The sequence below is a fragment of the Melospiza georgiana genome, chromosome 10 (genome assembly GCF_028018845.1).
Source record: "Melospiza georgiana isolate bMelGeo1 chromosome 10, bMelGeo1.pri, whole genome shotgun sequence".
NCBI classification, from domain to species: Eukaryota; Metazoa; Chordata; class Aves; order Passeriformes; family Passerellidae; genus Melospiza; species Melospiza georgiana.
Genome location: NC_080439.1, coordinates 8062346 through 8086514, shown reverse-complemented (window position 1 = coordinate 8086514; position 24169 = coordinate 8062346). Strand labels below are relative to the sequence as shown.

The 24169-nt window shown below is 44.1% G+C and overlaps 2 protein-coding genes across 6 annotated transcripts in view; one reads left to right on the top strand and one right to left on the bottom strand.

Annotated features, from left to right (window-relative positions):
• The window catches only part of MCF2L2 (MCF.2 cell line derived transforming sequence-like 2), a 151495-nt gene that overhangs the window by 76058 nt on the left and 51268 nt on the right, over window positions 1-24169 (top strand). The window lies entirely within an intron of this gene.
• Window positions 1918-3054, bottom strand: B3GNT5 (UDP-GlcNAc:betaGal beta-1,3-N-acetylglucosaminyltransferase 5). Its single transcript, XM_058030767.1, has one exon. It carries the CDS (start codon window positions 3052-3054, stop codon window positions 1918-1920), a length of 1137 nt encoding a protein of 378 aa, XP_057886750.1.

Here is a 24169-nt window from a genome sequence, read left to right as displayed (position 1 = left end):
CTTTCCCTTCAGTGAACAGGGTGGCTTTTCTAGCAGTGCAGTTTTGCTGTGCAGCTTTGTTGATTTAAATGGCTCACAAGAAGTCAGAAATATGATGAAGCAGCTTTCCTTCAATATACAATACTTTCTCTATATGTGCATTTATTTTCTCTGTATGCAACAGGTTATAAAGATCTACATCCCCAGTACTATTATCCATTTGTTTAGGCAAGAAAGGAATTGGATTTGTTCCTTCTGAAGTATAGCTGTTATACTCATCAGTTGTTCTGACACTGATAAATTATTTCTTTGTCAGCTCTTTATATGCCCCACATTTGGGACCAGTTAGGAACCTTATTATCTTCCTTCTGCAAAACCAGTGATAGAAAGTTACATGTTTGACTTGGCTCCAGTAACTACCTACCCTCCATCTGAACAGCTTAGAGAACAGTCAGCAAGCTCACTCCTGGCTTCTGTCTGCACTGACAGATGCCATTATCCATTCAAACCAGAAAACCTGCAGCACAGCTCCAAGAGCAGTAGCAGTTAGTTACACCAAGTTTACTACTCACAGCTTCAAACTAGCAAGTCCTGTACAGCTGCCACAGGTTTGGCAATTAGCAACTAAGATATCTGTCCTGAGAGTCTGTGGAAGCACCATGACTGAGCTGTGCAAGGACTGCAGGCAGCCTGCAGCTCTGGTTCTCTGCAGTATCTGTATGGCACCACAGGACAGCTCCTAAGGGCTGCAGTTTGCACATCACTTGGCTCTCTTTTGGCTTACAAAGCACAGGCATTTTGTTCCTTTGCAAGTGATATTAATGTTGAGACATATTCAAGGTACAGGAGTTTATGGACACCAACAACCCTGAAATTTTAAAGACAATTTTGACTTCAGAAGAAATATTTTAGTTATTATGATTTGTGTACTGAGTTTGTGTGAATCACCATGTCCCTATCCCTTCAATGCAAAGTCAAAGTTTGTACAGAAAATATCTTCCCTCTCTGTTAGTACAAGCATGAAATTCTGGTTTTTTTAAGGCTTTACCTAGCTCTAAGTAACATTCCCGGGGACTCTTGCTTGCTTTTCACTTCTAGAATACTGGAAAACAGAAGCATTATTAGAAGAAAACTAACTTAACTTATTTGCTTATTAAAGATTGGACTTCTTAAACGTGCTGATTCAGTCTTCAGAAGACAGAGAACTATTAGCCCAACCAGTCACATGAGTGGTATTTGGCCTTTTATAGCTTCAGGTTCTAAAGGGAGTTCCTTTGTTATTTAACCACCAAGTCAGAGGGCATCCAAATACTGTTTCCCTGTTTCAAAGATTTAGGCAGCTTTGAGAAAACAATTGTAGCAGGTCTTCACTTCTACCACTCACTATTTGTCAGCTGTGCAGGTCCAGACTGACTTTATATGAAGCACTGAGAAACGGTGAATATTTGACACTACCTTAAACTACTGTGATAGTCTCATTCATCAAGTCAGAAGTTACACTTTCCTCATGCTTTGAAAGGTCTACTCCATTCTGATATAACAGGGGGTTTTTTGCCACATGCCTTAGTTCACATAGCTTTTATAAAGGCCATTAAGACTTACTGACAAGTTCAAAGAAACAGGTATTTTCAACAAGCATTTCAAAGTCTAGAAGTCAAGTCCATTATAGTTCACTTATAATCCAGACTTGCATCCCTTGAAGAGTGTAAAAGAACAGGCTACAATATAAAAAGTACAAATACAACAGTAGAGCTATTCCAATAAGTCTCTGAACAGAATCTGGGACCCTGGGACCATCTTCTTCCTCTCCCTCTGCCCACCCCAAGTATTCACGTGTAAATTTTACCTCTTTCCATGTTTACATACATTTTGGATAAACACCTAAAATGTTGTTGCTCTGTCTTGGCTCAGTGGATCTTCAATGCAGATATTCAAGTATTAAGAAAACGCAGCTGAACAAGGATACGTGTCCACATAGTACAGTTTACAGAGAAGCACAATATTGACCAGTCTGCAGTACATTCTACCCCAAATCCCTGAAGTAATCTCTTTAACTTTGGGATCTGTAGCCTGCTTCCAGAGCTGGCGAAGATCATCTACGTGTCCATGAGATGTCATCATCTTGTTATAAATGCAGGGATGATATGGAGCTTTTCCTTCCCCAGAAAAAAATACATGATATTGTGGTACAATTCCCACTTTATTGGCACAGAGACCCATGAAAACATCATCTATATAAAGACTTGTATTCAGAGTCAATGAAGCCTCATAGATTCTAGCTGCTACATCATTTGATATTACATATGCAGCTCCTGCTGTGTAGTCAGGGTAAGAGGGCCACTGGTACATTTCATATGGAACATAGTATTTGCTCCTCCTGTCTCTTATGGGAGGGGATCCACGATGGACACGACCAATCCAGAGATCTTGAGCACCCATTTGCGTGAGGCTTTGGAGATAAGCAATGAGATTTGGCATATGGATAAATATGTCATCATCTGCAGACATAATGAACCTGGCATGAGGACAGTAGGCCTTCACCCAGCTAAACTGCAAAAGCAATTTAAGAGTGAGATTGTGAAAAGTATCCAAGAAGTCTTGCTGAATCAAATCCTGGTATTTCTGGTCTTCGAGCTCAAGTTCTCTTTGCTGCTGTGTTTTCTGCTCATGGTGTGTTGGGCGTCCTAAAGCAAAAAGGGTTTTAATGTTGGCATTAAGTTGAGAACGAACATACTTCTCATCACCCCAAGTTTGTCTGATTGCATCCCTTCGATAACGGTTTTCAGGAGAAGACTTCACAAACAGTAGGAGAAGGACATCCTGCTGCTGACATTTCTCTCTGTGGTTGATCAAGTATTGGTAGCTTGATACCCTGTTCAGGTTATCCCTGCTGATAGACAGGCTGTCATTCACAAAATGGTAACTATTTATGAGGTATCTGTAGGAATAGGACTTCATATGGCTCACAATTTGATTATCAAACGGTATCCAAAAAATCATGAGACACAGTATGAAGCAAGTGGCACATAGCTGCAAAAAATGGCATTTTCTGACTCTCCTGGGACTAACAAACATTCTGATGCAGTTTTTATAATCCTTATTCTTGTTCAGGATCAGTGTTTTTACAGTGCCTGTGTTTTACTTTAAGAGCACAGTGTCACCCTTCAAGACCAGTGTCCCTTGTAAGGCATGATGTCTTTCATTCGGTATCCTTGTGAAGACAGCTTTGTTCACAGACTTCACAAGTCATCTTTCTCAAAATACGTTTTTCTTTGATTGAAAGAACACTGGCAGTTTTGAAAGAAGGGACTTGCAGATGAGTATTTTCCCTTTGGGGCATCTTGAAGCAAACGCTCCAGCTCTAGTCCGAACTTCTAGTGTTTCTTTCCTTCATGAAGATGAACACCTGCCAATTCTGAAGGGGAAGAGGAGAAAAGTTTAAGTGAGCTGTTATTAACACATTAGGTTTTAGGTTTGGTCATGGAAATGAGCTGACTTCTCAGTCACTGCCCATCACCACATACACACGTCTGTCCCACTCCTCAAAATAACAAAAAAAGAGCCGACTGGCAGCGAGTCAGAGGCGGTCAGCGCACGGAGCAAGCTTGTGGAGGCCAGTGAGAGATGAGACTGACACAGAAACCTCTTTCTTAGAAACCCCCAGTATCGTTAGTCGGCAGATGACAATCTATTAAAATTCCTTTAGGCCCGGAGAGTGCCGAGCGCTACAAACGGCGGGGTTTATAAATTGTCTTTTGGGCCGGCCTCTGCCGAGACCGGAGCCGGGCGGAGCCTGCGACTGCTCCCGGCCAGCGAGGGCCGGGCCAGCGCTCGGGGTCCCGCCCGGCCGCGCTCCGTGTCCCCGCCCCGCCACCGCCTTGTCCGCACGGCTCCTTCCCCATCAGCCCTGGGGGCGCCGCGACGGCCTCGTCCCGCACCTTGGAGCCCGCCAAGCCCCGGGCCGGCCCCGCCGCTCCGCCCGACCCCGCCGGCCTGAGGGGAGCGGCCGTTGGGCCCAACGGCTGAGGGGCGCGAGGCGGCCGTTAGCGCCAGGCCCCTGAGGGCACCCGGGCTGGGCGGGACGGGCACACGGACCGGCACACGGACACACGGACACACACACCGACACACGGACACATGGACACACGGACCGGCACACGGACACACGGACCGATACACTGACACCTGGACACACGGACACACGGACTCTGCATGTGTGCCTGCACCTTCGGGCACCCGAGCTAGGGGGACACACGGACTGACACACAGATACACAGACACATGGGCTCTTCCCAGCACTCACCTTCGGGCACCCGAGTTACCGGGCCACACGGACAAACACACAGACTCACTGGCTCTCCCGTTAGGCACCCCCACCACAGGTACACCTCTCGACACCACTCACAGCGCTACTGTCTCTGCTACCAGCCAGGGTTTAAGTGAAGAATCCAAAGCACAAAAAACCACCCAAGTTCAGCCTTCTTACCCTGCACATTAAAATTTGGTTTTTGTAGCCAGAATTGTCTCTGCTGTATAATAAACAAGAGCAGCCTGAAGTAGCAACTACTTGTTCATCCCATAAAAAGCCAAAAATAGTGTTCAAGCAAGAAGTGTAGAACTAGCACCATAAGGAATGATATCCCACGAACTAAGAACTTGTTGCATGGAAACAACCCCAGAAGCAAAAGAACACAAGCTATCACTTTCAAGTCAGAAGTTATGTGCAACACAAATATTTTGAGACTGTTTTAGCCATCTGAAGTCTTGCAACCAGAATAGCATGATGAGAACACAACAGAGTATACAGTGATAAGAATACCTGGGGCAATTTTGTGGTGCTCCAAGAAGGGGACCAGCTGCTCAAAATGGAAACCATGCATTGGTGTACCCGAGGATTGCAGATTGTAATGCATAACAGAAAAGCTGTATGGGCAGTTTGGTGAATAAAAGTCAGTCAGCGCTTTTTATAGTATCAGTTTAAACCCTTTTTATTTTGGAAACATGAAGTTAAACAATGCACCTCAGAGTTATAAACTCAGCAACTTTACAATAGAACACTATTGCAAAGCTTACTCCTGTTTCAGATGAAGCACAGGGATGCAGACAAGCTGGAGTGTTATAGAAATCCCAACTTTTGGTGGTTCCTTTTGAAGGAGTAGGTTTGAAGCTACCAGGGAGGCAGGTTGTTCACTGCCATCATGATGAACCTAAAGCAGAGGACTGAAAGCAAAGGGAGCACAAGGCAATCTATTTAACCACCTGAAGCAAAGTTTACCTTGGTAAACACAGGGATACTCATCACCAAATAAAACTTTTTTAGATTACACTTGTTTAAGAAGTTTGGGAAACAGTCTGCAATCGCCAAAGCCATCTGGTAAAAGGAGACAACAGTCAACACCACAGATAAAAAGGACATGGTCACTGCAAGCTTGCAGTGAAACTAACCTACATGACAGTTATTCCCCACTAGGGAAAAAAACGAGTCTCCAGAAAAAAAAACAAAACCACCAACAACACTCAAACCAAACCCACACACCCACCAAAAAAAATCCACCACAAAACACATCATGGAGCTTTAAATATGGAGCAGGTAGCAAGGGACAAGAGGCATGCGTAGACTCAGTTTTCTGCTCCCTAACACCCTTTCCTGAAGTCAGGGATACTGGAAAGAGAACATAAACTTTTCCTATGAGGAAAAAAAAAAAGCCATAAAATTAACTGGCTAAGGGCTGGAATAGTCTGGTTGTCATTTCCTTGTTCTAGTTCAGTGGAATTAGATGAACCATTAGTAAACAAATTTGTTCAGAATTCTCCTCAGAAAAATACCTCTCAGGTAAAACTTTAAAATGCAACTATAGATGTGCAATACTGATGAAATTTAAGAAGGTCTATACCTACTTGCCCATCTCCCTCCAAATAAGCATGGAGATGTGCACTGCAGGTAGAAATGCACAAGTAGAGTCTCTTTGATTGTCAGAAATTTTTATAATCCATTTACAAGACCCAACCTTTGGACTTAGTCATGTTGTCATTGTCCTTCCCTGAACCGAAAAACAGGTTGAGACACCACAGGTGCTATTTGCTGCTATTCAAATTTCATCATTCCAGGAAAAGAAAGCAATCCAACTCATCAATGTACTCTCCCTAGCAAGCGGAAACACCATGGAACAGAGATAAAACTGTGCTTGACAGTCATTTTTCTGACGATAATTAAGATTATTAAGTTTTTCCTCTTGTTGTGGATTTTCTTGCTTGTGGCTTGAAAACTGTTAGATCCACTCTAACACTGGAGAAAGATTGTAAGAACCACAGATCCATAAACAGTTCCTGTACCTGCCTTTCTTTCTGGCAGATTTAAGATTAGAACTGCCTGCGGTGTTTCCCCCAGCTGCAAGTGTTGCAGGCTTTTGCTATCCTGTAGCAGTCCAGTCTTTGCTAACGGAGTTTGTTATTTAACCTTTCAGTACTTGCACAAGCATGACTCATTGTAGCAACTGTTCACTGTTCTGTGTTTTGCACCTGGAGTATATTCTAGGGTGAAAGAGGAGCTGGCATAGTTTGACTTGCAAACTCAATAGTTTGTAGAGTGACCACTATGGAAAAGCAAATCCTTAGGGACCTACTTTGACTTTTGAAAAAAGTCAGTATGAAATTTATTTCAGGATAGAAGTAGAACAGTTTTGGAATGTCAACTAAGGAGAGACAGACAAGACACACCCTAAGGACACTCTAGACATGAGACACCAGAGACATAGACCCTCACAGGAAGAACCACGAAGAGACAATGTTTACACAAAGACACCCAACGTGGAGATTTTTTTCCAACTAACACCACCCTGATAAAAACCAAAACCCATGAGACCAACTAAGACTGCCCAGAGAAAACATCTCAAAGCTCTCAGCTACAGATTTTGTCATGTGGTACCATACACAAGCTGGGCTTCAATACACCACATCCTGGCATGACCTGCATTTTAGGACAAAGATCATAATGTATAGTTATTTTTCACTCTTCCCACCTAGGACAGATTAGTTCAGGTCACAAGTGGCTTTGCCAGGATATACCAGGAAACACTCTTCTAACTAGAACCATTTTTTACAATCAACTTGTAACAGCTGGCCCTTTCATATCAGCAACTCTTGGTTAAAGGTCAGAAGACCTAGTTACCTACTTCCAAACAGAATTAATCTGAAGAGCTGCTGCTTTCTATGTCCATGTTTTGTCCTTGGCTTTTGGAGACAGCCTCACAGTAACTCTGCCCTCTCATCCTTACCACACCAACTTTCCACAGCTTGCAACAGCTCTGGAGTTGATATAGTTGCTCAATAATCCAAATTCAGCTCCTCCCATCCTCTTACCCTCCAAAAGCAACCTGCTGAATCCCTGAAGGAAATATCAGGAAGTGGCTAATTGAGGTCAGGCTGCGCCTAACCTAAGTGCACAATAGGACTCAAGGGTTTCCTTTTGCAGAACCAGGTGTAACTTTGTATCGAATGCTTTCAGTCTTTGCAATTCTGAGGCTACTGCCAGGCTCTGGTACCGCAGAAGCTTTGTAGCCCTAGGACCGACTTTTGCTTTAAGGTCAGGGTAGTTCTGTCACACGAGCTACTCCATATCAGCTTGTTTGACATTGGAGTGGGTGCCCAGGTTAGAAGGCACATTGTAGAGATGTGTTTCAGCTCCTGTTTCAGCTGCACTCCATCCTGCTTGCTCCATCCTGATGTGAGATGTGACATGAGATGTCCTCTAAGCTGCAACTGCACTTCTACAGCACTAAAGGAATGTGCCCAGCCACAGAGGTGACAGAGGCAGATATGTTGCAGTTAAAGCTGCATGGGCCAAGATTATCACTGCCTGGCTTTAAATTCAGAGAGATGTGTCAAGCCTAGTGTAAGGATGTAATCCTGAAAAGAGTGTTTTGGATTTTCTTGAAGCTTTCAAAATCTGTTTAGAAAGGGGCTACGGGGTCCAAAGAACATGTCTTGATATGTTTCAGAGTTTTATTTGAGAAGTAGAATTCAAAACCTTTTTTGCTGTGTTTGAAGCAATTTAAACAGTTATAATTCCTGTGAAATTGGACTCTCCCGTCTCTAGTATTGATTATGTACTGTTTACAGCCAAAGTCCAAAGGAAATCTAGTCATGTTCACTCATCAAGCCATAAAAACACAAGTTTATCAAGATTTTTCATTATGATTGAGTAATTGAAGATGATGAAAGTACAAGTCTAAGTTAATGGGGGCAAAGCCTGAATGGACTTTGCTGCTTACAGCTTTAGCTACAAGATTATGTAACCCAGGTTCCTCTGATGGTTTTTCTGTTGCTGACATGTCTTCACAAGTCATGTTATCTGTCATCTCTTCCCAGGCCTATGTCCTCCTCCTTCACTTCCCATTTTTAAAAACTTCTTCTATATTAAGCTTCTTCTTATTAATATTTATATATTAATCTTCAGGTTCTTCTTTTATGTGAGCTGTGCCACAAAATGAAGAACAGTTCCTGGCACTTCTGGGACTTCCTGCCATAGTGACAGATGGTCACATTAGGAAAAAAAGTGCAGTAAGTTGCTTAGCTAAGGCTGCCTTCCTACATGGTTTGCAAGCACCAAGAGGAAAAGTCACAAACAGCCTGCAAAGAAAATAATTTCAAAAATGTAAAGACTTCCCCTGTTACACCTTGTTCTGTCCAAATCGCTGAGAAATGGAAGCCTATTCAGACAAGTATTTAGGAAAACATGGTCACAATGGCAATGGAATTAACATCAAAAAAATCAGTCCTGTGCTCCAAAGATCTGTGAAAAGTTTAGGATCAGGTCCCAGATGTTGCATCAATAAGGAACATAATGCAGCAATGACTGACGGTAGCTTTGCAAATTTTGTTTCAAGAACATATAATCCATCTTCTGTAACTTTCAATGCAGGCTTCACCTGCAAGCTCTTGAGTTTGCCTGCAGCTCCTACTCAGGGTACAGTTTCCTGGGATGGTACAGCAGCATTCTTACATGCTCCTTGTGTATGTGTTGAGGACTTCTCAGGTTGAACAGACACCTGACTTTCCATGAAGGCAAACATCCAACACTTTCCAAAACACAAACTCCTTAAATTATCCTGAAATTGCTCGGTCAAGAGGAATCCCCTTATTAAAAACAATGGGCATTGAAGCACAGCACTTTGTCCAGGGAAGTTCTGTATCAGAATAACTTCAACACTACCTAGAAAAATGAGCTTTTGAAGCTGTGCCCAATTGCTGATTCTCACTGATGGCTAAAATTTGCAATGGCTGAGCAATATTGGCAGAGAAATTAAAAGGATGGTAAAGCTTTAGATGGCAATTGAGTAAAGCTGTTCAATTCCTTCAGGGCTGGAAGGAGAAACAGGTTGTAAATGCTCAGCGCTGCCAGGAAGCAGCTAATTGCCAATAGAGATTTCATTTCTACAGAGGTTTTGCGCTTACTGTAACTATTGGGTGGAAAAAACGAGAATTATTTCTTCTAATTTTCCACTATTGAGTGAAAAAATAGAAATGATTTCCCCTAAAATGAGTTGACTTCCCAGCTGCTACAAGCCAATGCAAATGGAGACATCTGCCAGAAATGAGAGATTTGCCTTCTTAAATGGCCTTTATCAAAATTAGTTGTCCAAAACAGCCACTATGGAGATGGCAGGAGAGGAGCAGGACCACATCTTTCAAGCATCTGTCTACATTAGCCTGCAGTTCTCAGTTGTTTTAACCTCCCATATCCACTGCAGACTCTTCCCCATACAAGCTAGAAAGAAGGACAGCATTTTCCAGAATGAGTCTCCAAAACATGAGTCATTTAGTTCAAGGGATTTTGCATAAAATGCACAAGCACCAACATGAATTTTTTTGCTTGACATGCAGCAGATGAGGTAAAAAAAGCCTGTTCTTTCACTGACAGTAAGGATAATATTCTGAAGTTTCTCTCTGTCAGTGACATGACTGAGGCCACATGTCCTCATGTTCTGAGAGGAGGGACTAAGTTAAGCACTCAACTTCCACACAGACAAGTCAGAACTCTTGAGACTCAGCTACAAAGGGTGTAGTGGCACCTTTTTCACAACCCACCACATCTGTTTTGGCAGCAGTGAGCTCTAATGATGCACTGAGCAGCAGTCTGAATTTATGTAAGTTCACTTTCACAGTGCCAGAATTTAAAGACATGATTCTGGCACACATTCCTTTCTACTCCCATGCACCAAGAGAAAGAGGTAGCAAAGGGGTAGAGTACACTAACTGCAGCTGTTAATGTTACCCCATTACTATAGCCTCTGGAGAGTCACCTCCCTCTCCATCTAATAGTAGATCATTTCTGTTCACATTTGGAATCTTATCTGGAAGCTTCTGTGCAAGTGGTTGAATGAATTTTCTAGTGATTATAATATCACTTACTCCCAGGATATTATAAACACAGCTTGCCTGCAAAAGTGGGCAAGGACCACAAGAGGCATTACAAAGGGCTCACCACTACTTTCTATCCCACACCAGTGTATCCACCTCTTTACAAAAGTGGATTGCAGATAATCTTGCAAGGACATCCCATTAAACATGGCGTGCTTTGAGCTGAACATTGAAGAAAACTATTTTCCCCATACTAGAGAAAGTAATTGTGAAATATCAAGCAGTTAAGGGTCCAGTATAAAACTCAACACTGGAAGATAATAAATTAAAAATTCCCTAGTTAGGCATGAATACTGAATGTCCCTGTTTCATAGCATGTTTCAGTTGAAGAGCTGCAACGTCAGGGCCCCACCCAATCAATAATTGTTTCAGGTGCCTGTTTTAAGTAAACCCATTTAAATATTTATTTGCAGCTTGGTTTAGAGATGTTATTTCCTGCCTATTTTCCCCACAAACCCAATGTGATTTCTGTTCCAGTCTGCAGGAACAGAAGATCAAGCTGAACAACTATCTGAAGCAGACTTTTTCCATGCTAACCACCAAACTAAAATAGGAAGTCAAGTTTCAGACTGACACAACTAACTGTGAGACTAGTTCAAGCTGCCTTTCTAGGGGCCTCTCAGAAACCTTTCTTTTGCCCAGTAAGAATACTTATAAATAATGCAGTGACTCAGAAATTGTGTGAAGGGCTTGTTTAAACCAAAGGCTAACACCATTGTACCATGGCCATTTCTAGGTTTTAAGATTTTCATTTCAGAGTAAATATTCTCTTATCTGCTTCCCAGTCTATCCCTCTTCCTCAGACAATACTGTAGCCTATTAACCTAATTCAGCATCAAAGTCCAAATGGATGTCCCACACTGCAGCAAGAGCTTGGATATTGCATGGGCCACTACAATGTAGGCACTGAGGCAGGAAGACAGACAAATTAGAATTTGTAAGTTCAGTTTTAGATTAGGATGCAGAGTGTTTTGTGCAAAATTATTGTGTTTTTCTCCTTTAGTTAGACCAGTGATGATAAAACATATTGAAATTAAAAATGTCAAATATGCTGGTTAACTTGAAGGGTGTGGGAGCTGGTGGGTTTTCTTAGTGCTCTATTAGATTAACTCTGTTTTGCACTGAAGTTAGCACAGACCAGAGGTGAACTCTTGAGTCCACATAGCAGAACACCATCCCATCAAGACTTCCCAAATCATCTCAGCTGCTCTCTTAAGCATGGCTCATTCAACTCAGCTAAGTCTCTTGCTTACTTACCATCCAGGCACCATTTATGCTCTATAGACAACTGAGCATGAGTCCTGCATCACTCTTTTCTGCTTCAAATCCTTCCCCAAACCTACAAGTAGAGCCCAGGGAGACAAATCTTCAGGTTTGCTTGTAACCTGCAAAGCACATCCACAAGAATTTGAGGAAGCTGGGTTGCAGAACACTAGTGCTCATTCCCATCCTAAGATCCTTTCAGTAGAACCAACTAAAAACTCTTCATCAACCAGGAACATAGCTGGTTGTTAGGGAGTTATCCAGGTCTGCAGTTTCAAGGCCATGTTTTCTCCACCACATGCACACACCCAGCAAGCACAAGGTCCAACACTACACTGAATCCACCATGCACTTATGCATACAGGTCTGGTAATTTAAACTATAGGATCAGCCTAGAAAGGAAGCTGCTCTGTGGAGAAAAACAATACTTCTATCAACATCTAAGGATGCATGTGCATATAAAATTAATTATAAGAAATGAGCTTTCTGATTAATGATAATGAGGAAGAGAACCTCTTTAAGATGATCCCTAATGGCTCATTCCCTCCCATGGATGCAGTGGAGCTGCCACCACCACAACACTTCAGAGGCCTCCTCTTGAGATCACCAAGAGCAAATATTGCCCAAGCCACTCCATCTTTCTGTACACCCACAGACATACATGCACTTAAGAAGAGACAGTCATTGCCCACTGTTCTTTGGCTCTGAACAGAGCCTGCTCTTGTTCATCCTCACCCCCTCCCATTCACTGCTGTGCATAGCTGCCACCAGCACTTAAGCAGAAAGAGAGAAATGCTGTATTCTGCTCGAGGCTGAGGGAAGAGGAAGGTTGTGAATGACCCTGTCTGCTTCTTGCATAATCCCATCTAGTGAGTTGTCTTCTTTCATTCATAGGAAATTCATCTATTTGAATCAAGCAATCAGCCTGTCCGATCACGCATTCATTTCTTGTTTACCATTTGTACTGCAGTTATTTTGTTGAGAGATTAATTACCATTTGGGGTAGCTCAGCAGTAATTTGATAAAACTCTGCAGATGCTGTGTAAATGTGAAGTTTATATATACTATATACACACACACATTTTCTATAAAAGCATGAAGTACCAGTCATTCAAGATATACTAGCAGAAGTTAAAGAACTTACATTTTTAACTATTTTAAAATTAAAGTTACACAACAGCACCTTAAATTCAACTAAAGAGTCACTTTAACTTGAGGCAAATCATTTTCCAGAAATAGTAACACATCAGACTGTTCATTTCTCCTAACTTCCAGCCTTTAATTCTGAAAGCAGTCACAGTTTTCACAGAGCAAAGAATAGCCCGAAATAGTTGTAGCATTGAAACTGAAGAAAGAGGCACGGGTGATAGTTTGAGTAACCAAACTCCTAAACAAACAAGCACTATCCAAACCTGTAAGGTTCATGTTCTCCAATCTCTATTTGTATTAAAAATCCCACTTCTTGGGAACGGGCTGTCAGTTAGGGGAGAAGGTTATATAAGCAAAGTTTGCTATTATAAGTGTACTTGAGGAGCCGGCCACCAAAAAAGACCAGAGTATAACGCTTCACCACTGATTTGGCACTTCTATGACATCTGGATTCACCTATCCAGCTATTCTTTTCCATTAGTTCAGTAGTGAAATGTTTCATTTCAATTATTTTGTGTGGTTACAAAAATTTCAAGGTTCTCATGTGGTTTGCCCATTTTCAAGTTTTCAAGACAGTCGCATATTTCACATAACAAACTGATAGTTCTTTGAAAATTTAAAAACAGATTCAGTACTGAAGGCTTCTACATGCATATTCGAGGTGTCCATGATTGCCTCAAGCCAGCCAGAAAGACGTAAGCATTTCAGATTTTAGGATAATGTGGATCGAGAACTATCAGCATATACAAAGGAGCTGCAGATTGGCTGGGATAATAGCGGTGCAAGGCTTTGTTTAAGCCTGTCTGCAAACGGGGTGGGATGAATTCCATTAGTCCTCTCCTACTTCTGTGGGAACTAAGGAGAATTTTGGCTTTTATACAGCCTCTTCTGCAGTGCAACAAGGGCAGGGATTGAACAGGAGATACTTGCCTGCTCTTCTTTGTTATTAAATATGGGGAGTGGGACGAGCACAGGCTCATGGCAGAAAAGCAAAGCAAAGCAAAGCAAAGCAAAGCAAAGCACCTCTCCTCCACCCCATGCACTTGGGAGGAACACAGAGCTGCAGCCGCTGAGGAACAGCATCCTGCAGTTCCAGATCACCACGGCTCAAGTGCCCTCCCTGAGAGCTGCTAGCAAGCAGCCACAACAAACCACAAAACGGAGGGCTAACCAAAGAGTTCCTCAAGATGCAAATCAGATAAGAAAAGCCAAACAAAGGAGCTGCTGAACATTCCCAGTGTGTTTAATAAGGAGTGAGATTTTTCCAACGTGACAGTCTTTGTAAATTAAATGAAGGAACTAGTGCATTTGCATTTAAGCAGAAGTGCTTGTCTCAGCTTAGGAGAAAGGGATAATAGATGACATCAGTCAATAACATCTCGAGCCAGTAAAAGAATATTTTTACATATATAAAAATGCATGTCTGTTGTATATATGTGTGTATATACACATAGACACTTCTTTGCAAGACTAATATAAGGCCAAGAATGTAACAAACTACCTACAGCACCTGCATACACACAGCACCTGATTAGGAGCTGCTGTGAGGACAGTTTAGTGGAACGGAGTCAAGTAGAAACTACAAATGCAATTCAATGAGAGAGAACCACATGGACTGCAGAAGGAAGCTACAAAGATGGGACCAGAGGCTTGCAAGGCAGGGATGGCTTAAGGATGACTCAAGAAGGAGAAGCAAAGATGTCGCTAAAGAAGCCTGACCGTTCTAGAAAGTTGAACTTGGAGAACAATGCACTAGAAAGCCAGTATTTGTCGTTACCACAGGACTTTACTCAGGGCTAGCTGACAAAGCAGCTGGAACCTCAGCAAACAATTAGTCGTAGGTATGGTACCTTTGCCACGCTTATTACCCACTAGAAGGCTTCCTACTAAAAATGTAGTGACTAAATATGTTACTGGAAAGTCAGGAAAGTTACAAGGAAGAAAGCACTTTGAGTGAAAGCAGTTTGTGTGGTTTTAACAGTAAAACACATGGATTGCACAGTCTGGTGCACAGTGCAAAGTTAGACTAAGCATCCTTTAGTTAACTAAGTCAAGTAGCAGAAAGTTCATCCTTCCTCTGTTTCATATTCCTTACAAAAACACAGCTAATCGAGGGCTGAGAGCACAGAGAAAAATCCTGCTTTCACTTCTGACCAACCTGACAAGAGGTGGGCCACGCTGCTTTCCACAGGAATTTAAAGATTAGTTATTACTGAGGTCTGCTGAATAGTGAGATAGCCTCACTTGAGATGTGCACATCCTAGGAAGCTAAGGAAGGTATCTGACTAAACTCTGCAAGTGCCATGTGGAAGGAAGAGCTGGTAGTGCAATGCTCATCCATCACAGTAGTGCAATGCTCATCCATCATGTTCTGGTTCCCTCCACCTCTTTCTGCCAATCCCAATTCCCAGCCAGACCCACTGCAGTAACAGCAATGCCACAGGGAGCTTTCCCAACAACAAAACCCCCTCAGTACTTCTGTACTTCTGATAATCAACATCTTCAAGGTGGAGGATTACCTAGACAACTGCTCAGGTGCAGAGGGATAAAACCATGGCAGAGGCAATGCTCAGTACATCCTGGATGCTGTAACACTAGGTGCAGAGTGACACCAAACACATCAGCCACTGGCATTTCCAGTGATAAGCCATGACTTGCAGGGTTTTCCACATGCTTCTCCCTAATCTGTAGGTGAATTACCATTCCAAGCATCAGTACTCACTCCTCCAGTTTGGCCAGATGTCAGAGAGATTGTCCCAACTGCTGCTTTGGGCAGCAGGAGCAACCAGTTTGTTTCCCAATAATTTGGGATCTCAGAGAAAGCAGAAAGTGATACAGTTTTGTTTCACTCAGTGGAAGACAACCACTGAGTGAATTTCTAAGCTGAAAAACAAGCAATCTCCAAAACCCTTATCTGCAAAAAAAGCCCACATTTTTACTGCAATACTACATTTCTGTATATAATAGATGGCGAACTTCTGTGAAACTAGTTCTGGGAAAAACAACCAGTAACTTCCATAATACCAGAGCAACACACAGCTCCATGTGACAGTCCAGGCTTCTGGAGTACTGCTAGAATATTCCATAGCTGTTGTCAACAGTGGCTGTCTCCTGCCCTATTCAACAAACACCCCTTAGATTGCAGCTATTTTTCCTTTTAAAAAATAATCCGTTCCTTTTCTAGACCCTTTCCCTTTCACGCTGCTAGAAGAAATGCAAGTACCGATGAGAATTGAGACAAGACAGCATCATACAAACCAGGGTTCAACAGCTGCCCTGGTAGTTCCAACCCTGCTGCTAAGAGATCCTCAGGCATGCGCCTGGGTGGTTCCGAGTTGAGGATGCTGCAGCACGTACCGAGTTCTGCGCTGCCTTGCCGAGTCAAGATAGTTACAGGGCTTCTTATCATTGTCTTGCACTCCATGTAGTTGCTCACACCGGCATCTCCCATCTCGGGTACTTCCAAGATCTTGCGCAGAAGCAGTTAACGAAGCTACTGTCCCCCCAAGAGCTCAGGTGTTTTCAGTGCTCCCCGCAGGGCGGATGAGGCTCTGCGGTTCTCCCTTTTCTGGGGTCCCGCCACCCCAGCCCGGCCGAACCCGCGGCTCTGCCCCGCGCCCGCCTCCCGGCGCGACAACAAGGGCATCCCCAGCTCTCCCGAAACCTTCGGAACCCAGGAGAACGGAACATACCGGGAAAGTCGCGGGCTGGAGGACGCCCCGCTGTCCCCTGGGGATTTCCCCCGCTGGCTGTTGCCGCCTCCCGGCAGCCGCTCAGCCCCCAGCTCAGTGATGGAGATCCTCCCCACCGCGCCTTCCCCCGTGCCCCGGAGCACCCGCGGAGCCCGGGAGCGGCCTGGGAGGGGCGGCAGGCCGGGAGCAGCTTCCAGCCATGCGGCTGCGGGCGCCCCTTCGGGGGAACAAAGGCGGGAGCCGGCGGGCCCGTCCCCGCACACCCCCTGCCGCCAGCCTCCCCCCTCCGGAGCTCCGCAGCTTGGCCAAGAGCACAGACAAAAAAAGATACTTTTTCCCCCCAAGCTTTGCTTCGCGTAAACGCCCTTTTTGAAATCGTTCACTCTCCCTCTTTTCTCCTGCCGATTTTTCCTACGGGGTGCCCGAACACTGCTCGGGGAGGAGGCAGCTCCGTGCCCACGTTCCGCGCTCTGCAGGCGGGCGGCAGCCCCGGCGCTCTCGGGGGCGCGTCCCCGTGTTGCAACGCTGGGCTGCGCGGAGAAACTCCCAGCTGGATCTGCGAGTTTCTTGTGTGGGAACAGTGGAAGAAGAAAAAAAAAAATACCTACACTTTTCCTGCAGAAAAAAAAATAGTTTGGAGGAATAGGAAGCCGGGAGGGGCTGCTGGAACAAGGGGCGGGAGGAAACGGCGCGCCTTTGAATGGGTTGTTTCACCGCAATGCTCGAGCGACCGCGAGTTTTCCCTCCAAGGCTCAGGGCATGAGAAAGACCCTGAAAGGACCACAAAAAGCCTGAAAATTTTCTGGCTTTTTTTTTTTTTTTTTTTTTTTTTTTTTAACATAATCGACTGCCAGACAATCAGAGGTTTGGGGGGAATCTGCTAAAAGTTACGCAGAACAGACATCAAAACTACACTGAAGTTTGGGTCTCGTTTATCACAGGAATTTGAAATCCCAAACCCCAACAAGATCCTTCTTTAGGACGGGAGAGGGGCAAGCGCCTACGGCGATAATGGATGCGGTCTGCACCGAAACCCTGGAAACAAAGCAGTTGGAAAACTCGTTTGTCCAAAGCAGGGAACCGCAATTCCTGAAACGCGGAGAAGTGAGACACCCTCCTCCCCTGAACAGACCAGCTCTTACAATCCCTGAAGCCAGGCAGAGAAAAAATACCATTTAGAAATCCGGAATATTTTCGCTACTTTTAATTACCCGGCACTCGCTTTAGCCACCAGAGGAGCCAAGAGCCCGGCTGCTCCCAGTTCAGAAAGCGCGAGGGGCAGCGGGACGGCGCCCAGCAGAGATCCCCGCACCTCACCTACCGAAGGGGCCGCAGCGCTGCTTCCTCCTCCGCTGGCTTCCCCGGGCGGCACGGACGGGCCGGGCCACGGCGCTCCCCGGCAGCAGACGGGCTCCGGGGCCCGGGAGCCACCGGCTCCGCCCCCTGCGCTGCGCTCCCCGCGCCCGGCCCGGGCTCCCGGCTCGGCTCGGCTCGGCTCGGCCGTCCCGCTGCTCGCCAACACCCGGCCCGCCCGCGGCGCTGCTCCCGGGAGCTGGCACGGTGACACCGCTCTGTGCGACCTGTGAAAACTCTGTCGTGCGCTCACACTCACAGTGAGAAAAGTGATGTGCTAAAAGTTCTAAAGCACTTATGTCTTAAAAGTTTCTTAGGGGACGCCGTGAAAGTTTAGCTAATTGCTCCTCTAAGTCTCCCAGGTGCCAAATAACATCGTATTGCTGCGTAGTTAGTTTGTAGGTCTGTAACAGTGGAACTTGTTTGTCTCACTTTGCTGTTGAGAATCTTCAGAGGAGTGAAAAGCATGATTTAGGGTTTCTTTTTCTCTTCTACCTTCCCCACAAATCTTGGTGACTTCCTTACACCAGCCTGAGGGAAATGCCTGATTCATTGAAGAACACCAATAGTGAGTCAGTCTCCATGGGCAGTAGGACTGGGACAGAAGTATTGAAAAAACAAACCAAAGAAAGTGCTATGAACGTGCCTTCATTGAATACACTTTTGCCAAACTTTTGTAAAGAGAAAATCTGGGTTAAAAATGGCATTCAGATTTACTTGGAAAGCCACTCCAATGCTGTGCCTTGTGTAATTTTATAGAATCACAGAATCATAGGTTTCTCACTGTCTATAAATATCAAACACAAACCCATTGTGTATCTCCAATTCTTTCACATCACTGTGATTGATCTGAATAGCTCCTGACCTCATCATTGACTTCACAGAAATTTAACTATTGCATATCATGACAATTGGGGTCTGTTTGTCACTTTGCAACCATAAATCTGACAACATCTTTGTGAGGCAAGGAATTGTTTTCTTTTCACACAAAAGAGAGAAAATAGAGATAGGAGTACTGCTGTCAAGGTCACTCAGCAAAAGCAGAGCAAGGGTAAAACCTGAGCAGCTGATGATCCTGTGGAAGGATGTGTTGTTTTGCAATACAGGTTTTGCTTGGGAAGCTTCAAGGCCAAAGGAGTTTTTCACTTGATCTCTCCTTTCTCCTGTTGTGTGTCTTAGTATGACTAAATACTTTATAGCAGCCTTCCCAGACTTTTCTTTGTCCGTTTGATTCTGGAGTAAGACGAAATATAATTCTGTGCAATCTACAGTTCACCTTAGAAGGAAAAGTTTGTAGGTAATTGTGGAGATTTGACACGTTTTCTGAGCAGTGTTTAAATAACAACAGAAATAACCTTATAAACAAAGCATCATTTATTTTTCTTACCAAAATGATGATTGTTGGTTCCTTCCCTAGTTCACAAATGTGATGGGGTTTTTTTCCCCATACATTATTTTTCTTTGTTACTTTTAAGTGTCATTTCTGCATTATCTGTGTCTGGATAATGCAGCTTCCAGAAAATACAGCTTCAATGAGTCGATTCTCAAAATCAAGAGATAACTTTAAAATTTCAGGCATATTTATATGGAAACATCATTCAGACATAATTACAAGATTTGAAGAACTGGGTCCATAGAAAACAAAGTCAGAAATATTTCAATTATTGAACAAAAATTACTATTTCTAATCAGCACTGCAAAGAAACTGAGTTTGTCATACAGTTGTGTCCACTTTTTTCCTGAAAAGTGACATCTGCTCAAAGGATCCACAACCTTTTCTTTGTCCTCACTAATGTCCCATCTTGATTGATCTGGATTTTCTCCAATTGATGTCACTGGAGTAATCACACTTCATCCTGCTTCTGACCCAAAATTGCAGTAGGAAAGTTTCTATCTGTATCTCTTAATAGATTTTATTTTTCAGTAAACAGAATGTAAAATGGACTTCCCTTCCCTTCCCTTCCCTTCCCTTCCCTTCCCTTCCCTTCCCTTCCCTTCCCTTCCCTTCCCTTCCCTTCCCTTCCCTTCCCTTCCCTTCCCTTCCCTTCCCTTCCCTTCCCTTCCCTTCCCTTCCCTTCCCTTCCCTTCCCTTCCCTTCCCTTCCCTTCCCTTCCCTTCCCTTCCCTTCCCTTCCCTTCCCTTCCCTTCCCTTCCCTTCCCTTCCCTTCCCTTCCCTTCCCTTCCCTTCCCTTCCCTTCCCTTCCCTTCCCTTCCCTTCCCTTCCCTTCCCTTCCCCCTTTTCCACTTTCCCCTTTCCCTTCCTTTTTTCTCTTTCCACTTTCCCTTCCTCTTTCCACTTTTACTTCTCTTCTCCTTTTTCCCTTCCACCTTCCCTTCCCCTTTCCATTTCCTTTGTCTTAAACCAAATCTTGTTCAGTCCTCTGTTGAGATACTTAGAAATTAAGCTCCACCTTTTCTTTTTTTTTCCCCAGTTATGCTGGTAGGGAGAGTTTTTCAGAGCACCACCCTTATTTGTTTATAAATTACATTTAAGCATCCCTTCTCAGCCATCTCAGGCCCAGTGAGCCCTGGCAGAGGTGCAGAGCTGGTTGTGTCTCTAAGCCAGCAGAGCAGGAGGCAGCAGTGTGTGGCTGGCTGTTGTGAGAGGCCCCTCACACGTGGTTTTCCCCAGGAAACCTGCCCTGCTGTGATCATGCTGCCCTGCACACACGGGCTCAGGGCACTGCTAGAGAGAGCAGCGTGGTTTATCAGGGTAAGGATGTGGGACAGTGCAGTTTGTAGGGATGGGGCTCAGGGCACTGCTAGAGAGAGCAGCATGGTTTATCAGGGTAAGGATGTGGGACAGTGCAGTTTGTAGGGATGGGGCTCAGGGCACTGTTAGAGAGAGCAGCGTGGTTTATCAGGGTAAGGATGTGGGACAGTGCAGTTTGTAGGGATGGGGGTTTAGCAGGTGCATCCCTGCACCCACACAGCCTTTCCATTTCACTCAGTCCATCACACCAATATCAACCTAGGTTGTGGGTTTGGTTCCTGTATGCGTCAGTCATTGGCCTCACATCCAGCTGGAAACCTCAGGCCCTATTTCAGAGTAAATAATGAGTTGATAAGATTCAACAGAACATGGAGAAATACCTAGGTGTTACTGTTTTGTAGAATGGTTTGTAATTCCTGCAGATTTGTGTTGAGGTGCTGTGCTCTTATTGCTTCCTACTGTATGAGCAACATGGTTTAGCTCTTGTTGCCCAGTGGAAGAGGAAGGTTGGAGGGAAATTCCATAAAATACTTTGTAGCACAGAAGCCTGCTTGCCAATGATGTATTTGCACAATGAGGCTGGGATCAGAGATCAGTCATTTAATGCTTCTGAGCCTTGGGATCTCCAAGGAGCCCTGAGGAAGCCACACAGTGCTCTCAGAGGGGTTGTGCTGGCCCAGCTGCTGCTGTCTTCATCCCACAGACCCATCCCAACAGGAGGGACTGGCATCCACTGATCCACCAGCTCCTGTTGTGTTGTCCGCTGCAGCTCAGTATAGCCCAGGCCCAACATCCATGAGAAGAGATACTCAATCAATGGAAAGGCAATCTAAAAGTACAGAATCACAGTTCTGTTTGTTAAGCCAAACCAGCATCTTTCTGTGTTTCCTTGAGGTGCTTCTCGTTATGAGAAGTGTGAAAGTCTTTCACAATCACATGACTGTAAGTACTTAGACTGTAAGTATAACAGAGCTGGGCATTTTGGACAAAATTTCAAGCAAGGCAACCCTTTCTAGTTTATTTGCACAAAGGGCACTAGGCAGCCTGTTCCTGCAGCAAACTGGCCAAATCATGCATTGACTCCTTTGCTGGGATATTATTCTATTTATGCTCAAGTGTTATTGTTGGGAAATTATTTGGTTGGCTGTTCTGTGGTGTGATTTTATGGCCGGAAATCTGATTCATAGATCTGTTCTGAAAATAGTCTCACAACCAGTCTAAGCTCATTTAGGGCTGCTGCCAAACCTTTTGCTCCCTCTCTCCATACCCACCTCATCTAGTCCCTTTGTGTCCCTTTTACAGGACTGGCACCTGAGCAGTTGGTGTGACCTTTTTCTTCTTTTCTGTGAGGTTGGTTTTGAGTTGGGTCAACTCCTCTTGCTCTCCAGTTTACCTGAGTGTGCATGCTGGTGTACACTCGCTGTCAAATGCGAGCAAGGGGGCAGGATGGAGTGACTGGGAGCATGCAAAGATACTCAATTGTTCCTTTGTAGTTATGGAGTGAAGAAACTGATCAAGAAACTCCATCCAGAAACCTGATATTGGCAATCCCCATCAGATAGGAAACTGAATTTCCTGTAAATTTGGAATATTTTTCTGGTTGATTTGCTTTGGATCTGATAAACCCAGCATTTTTCTAGTCCACCTCACAACAAGGGCTGGGAGACTGTTGGGCTGTGTTAGTGCTTCATTTTGAAAACACAGAAGTATGACGTCTGTTCCAGGGCTTTCTGACCACAGTTTCACTCTTTTCATGAGATGACCCCCCACAAATCTTGCATGTGGTTTTGCTGTTCTCAGTGAGTGGTCAATATGGCCTTGACAGAGATCACTTACAAGCACAGCAATATGTATCTTGAAGTGGTTGGTGTGCAGTGGCAGGAGTTACAGTGTTAGTCATGTTTCATCTTCATTCAGGTCTATTACTGCTTAATAATAAGCTGAAAATTGCAAGGCATTGACGGTTTTGTAATCAGGTGAGGCATGGCACATAAACAGCATAACCCCTCCTTTCTGAATTAAATTCTCATGAGACAGTAATCTCTGCCACATTTATATTCAGCTAGAATTAACTTCATGAATGACCAGTTCAGCGTTTGAAGTCTGAGGTGCTATTTTTGTGACTTTAATGAAAGAGAGTCAAGTTTAAGACTAAGGAGTGGCCTCAGCTATCATGTGTGCATGGAACACTTCTGTACACATGCAAAATAATCTCCAAGCATGCACACAGACCAGACTCACTGCTTGTCCTCTGAACATGCACATAAAGTGTGTTTTACATAATGAGGAAACCTATGGAGCATCTGGGATCACTTCTGCACCAGCAGTCAGCTGTCACTCTGCATACTCACATCCTGGACTGTGCAACCTGTGTGCCTGAAGGTGCTTGTCCCCTTGAATGACAGGTTCCAATTATAGATTTGGATATTATTTAAGTTTAGAATCCTTTATATTCAGTGTATATTATCTGGGTCTGGGTTATTGCTAACAAGGACTAGGGATCTGCAGTCTGTGCAACACCCTGAACATGAGGATAAGTGTATCACTGAATCATCAGGATGTGTGGGGAGAGCAGGACAGCACTTCTGCCCTGGGTAAAGAATTAGAAGCTATTTTCAGAATGAGAATATTGTGCCAGAGCCCTATTCTAAATCAGCAATAGCAAAGCTGTGCTGACATTAGGTCTGGGAATTGCTAAATTTAGGTGTAGACTGGTGTCAAAAATACTAGTAGCTCTGGGAGTGCTACAGCTTTGGTGTCCAAGTGCTTATTGTAATCATCAGAGCTGTGTCTGGCAGCAGAGGGCTAAGTTTCCTGATTTCATTAGCTATTGGCCAAAGATGCAGAGCTTCTACAGGAGGCAGAGATAAATAATGGAGTCGTAGAATAGTGTGGGTTGGAATGGACCCAAAAATGTTGTAGTGCAACTCCCCTAGCATGGCCAGGGAACCTTACACTAGGACAGGTTGTTTGGAGCCCCATCCAGCCTGGCCTTGAACACCTTCAGGGATGAGTAATCCCCAGCCTCTCTGGGCAACCTGTTCCAGTGCCTCACCACCCTCACAGTAAAGAATTTCTTCCTGATATCTCATCTAAATCTGCCTTCAGCCAGTTTAAAACCACTGCCCCTTGTGCTGTCGCTACAGGCTTTGGCAAATGTCTCTCTCTTGTAAGCCCCCTTTATATTTTAAAAGGCCAAAGTCCAAAGCCTAAAGCCTTTTTTTTTCCAGACCAGACAACAATTTCCCCCCTTACCATAAGTAAGATTCCATTCAGTGTGTAAATGAATGGAAATACATATATAACCTGAATGTAAAAATAGATAACAAATTTCATAAAATAGTGTAATATAAGACTTCTGTTACAATTGAAAGAAGGTGATTTTGGTGACTGTTACAGTAGAAGCCCAACAGCATGTCCTTCCAGTCTAATTTCCAGGCTCATGAAAACTTCCAGCTGGTAGAGGGGAAGAACTTGGAGTCTACATTTTAAAAGACAAACAATGTTCTTGACTTTATCAATAGGCACAGAGAGCTGTTTTCTTTCACCAGACTTAATGAAAGTTAGTCAGCAGGAGAATTTTCAAGAAGCCACAAGCCAT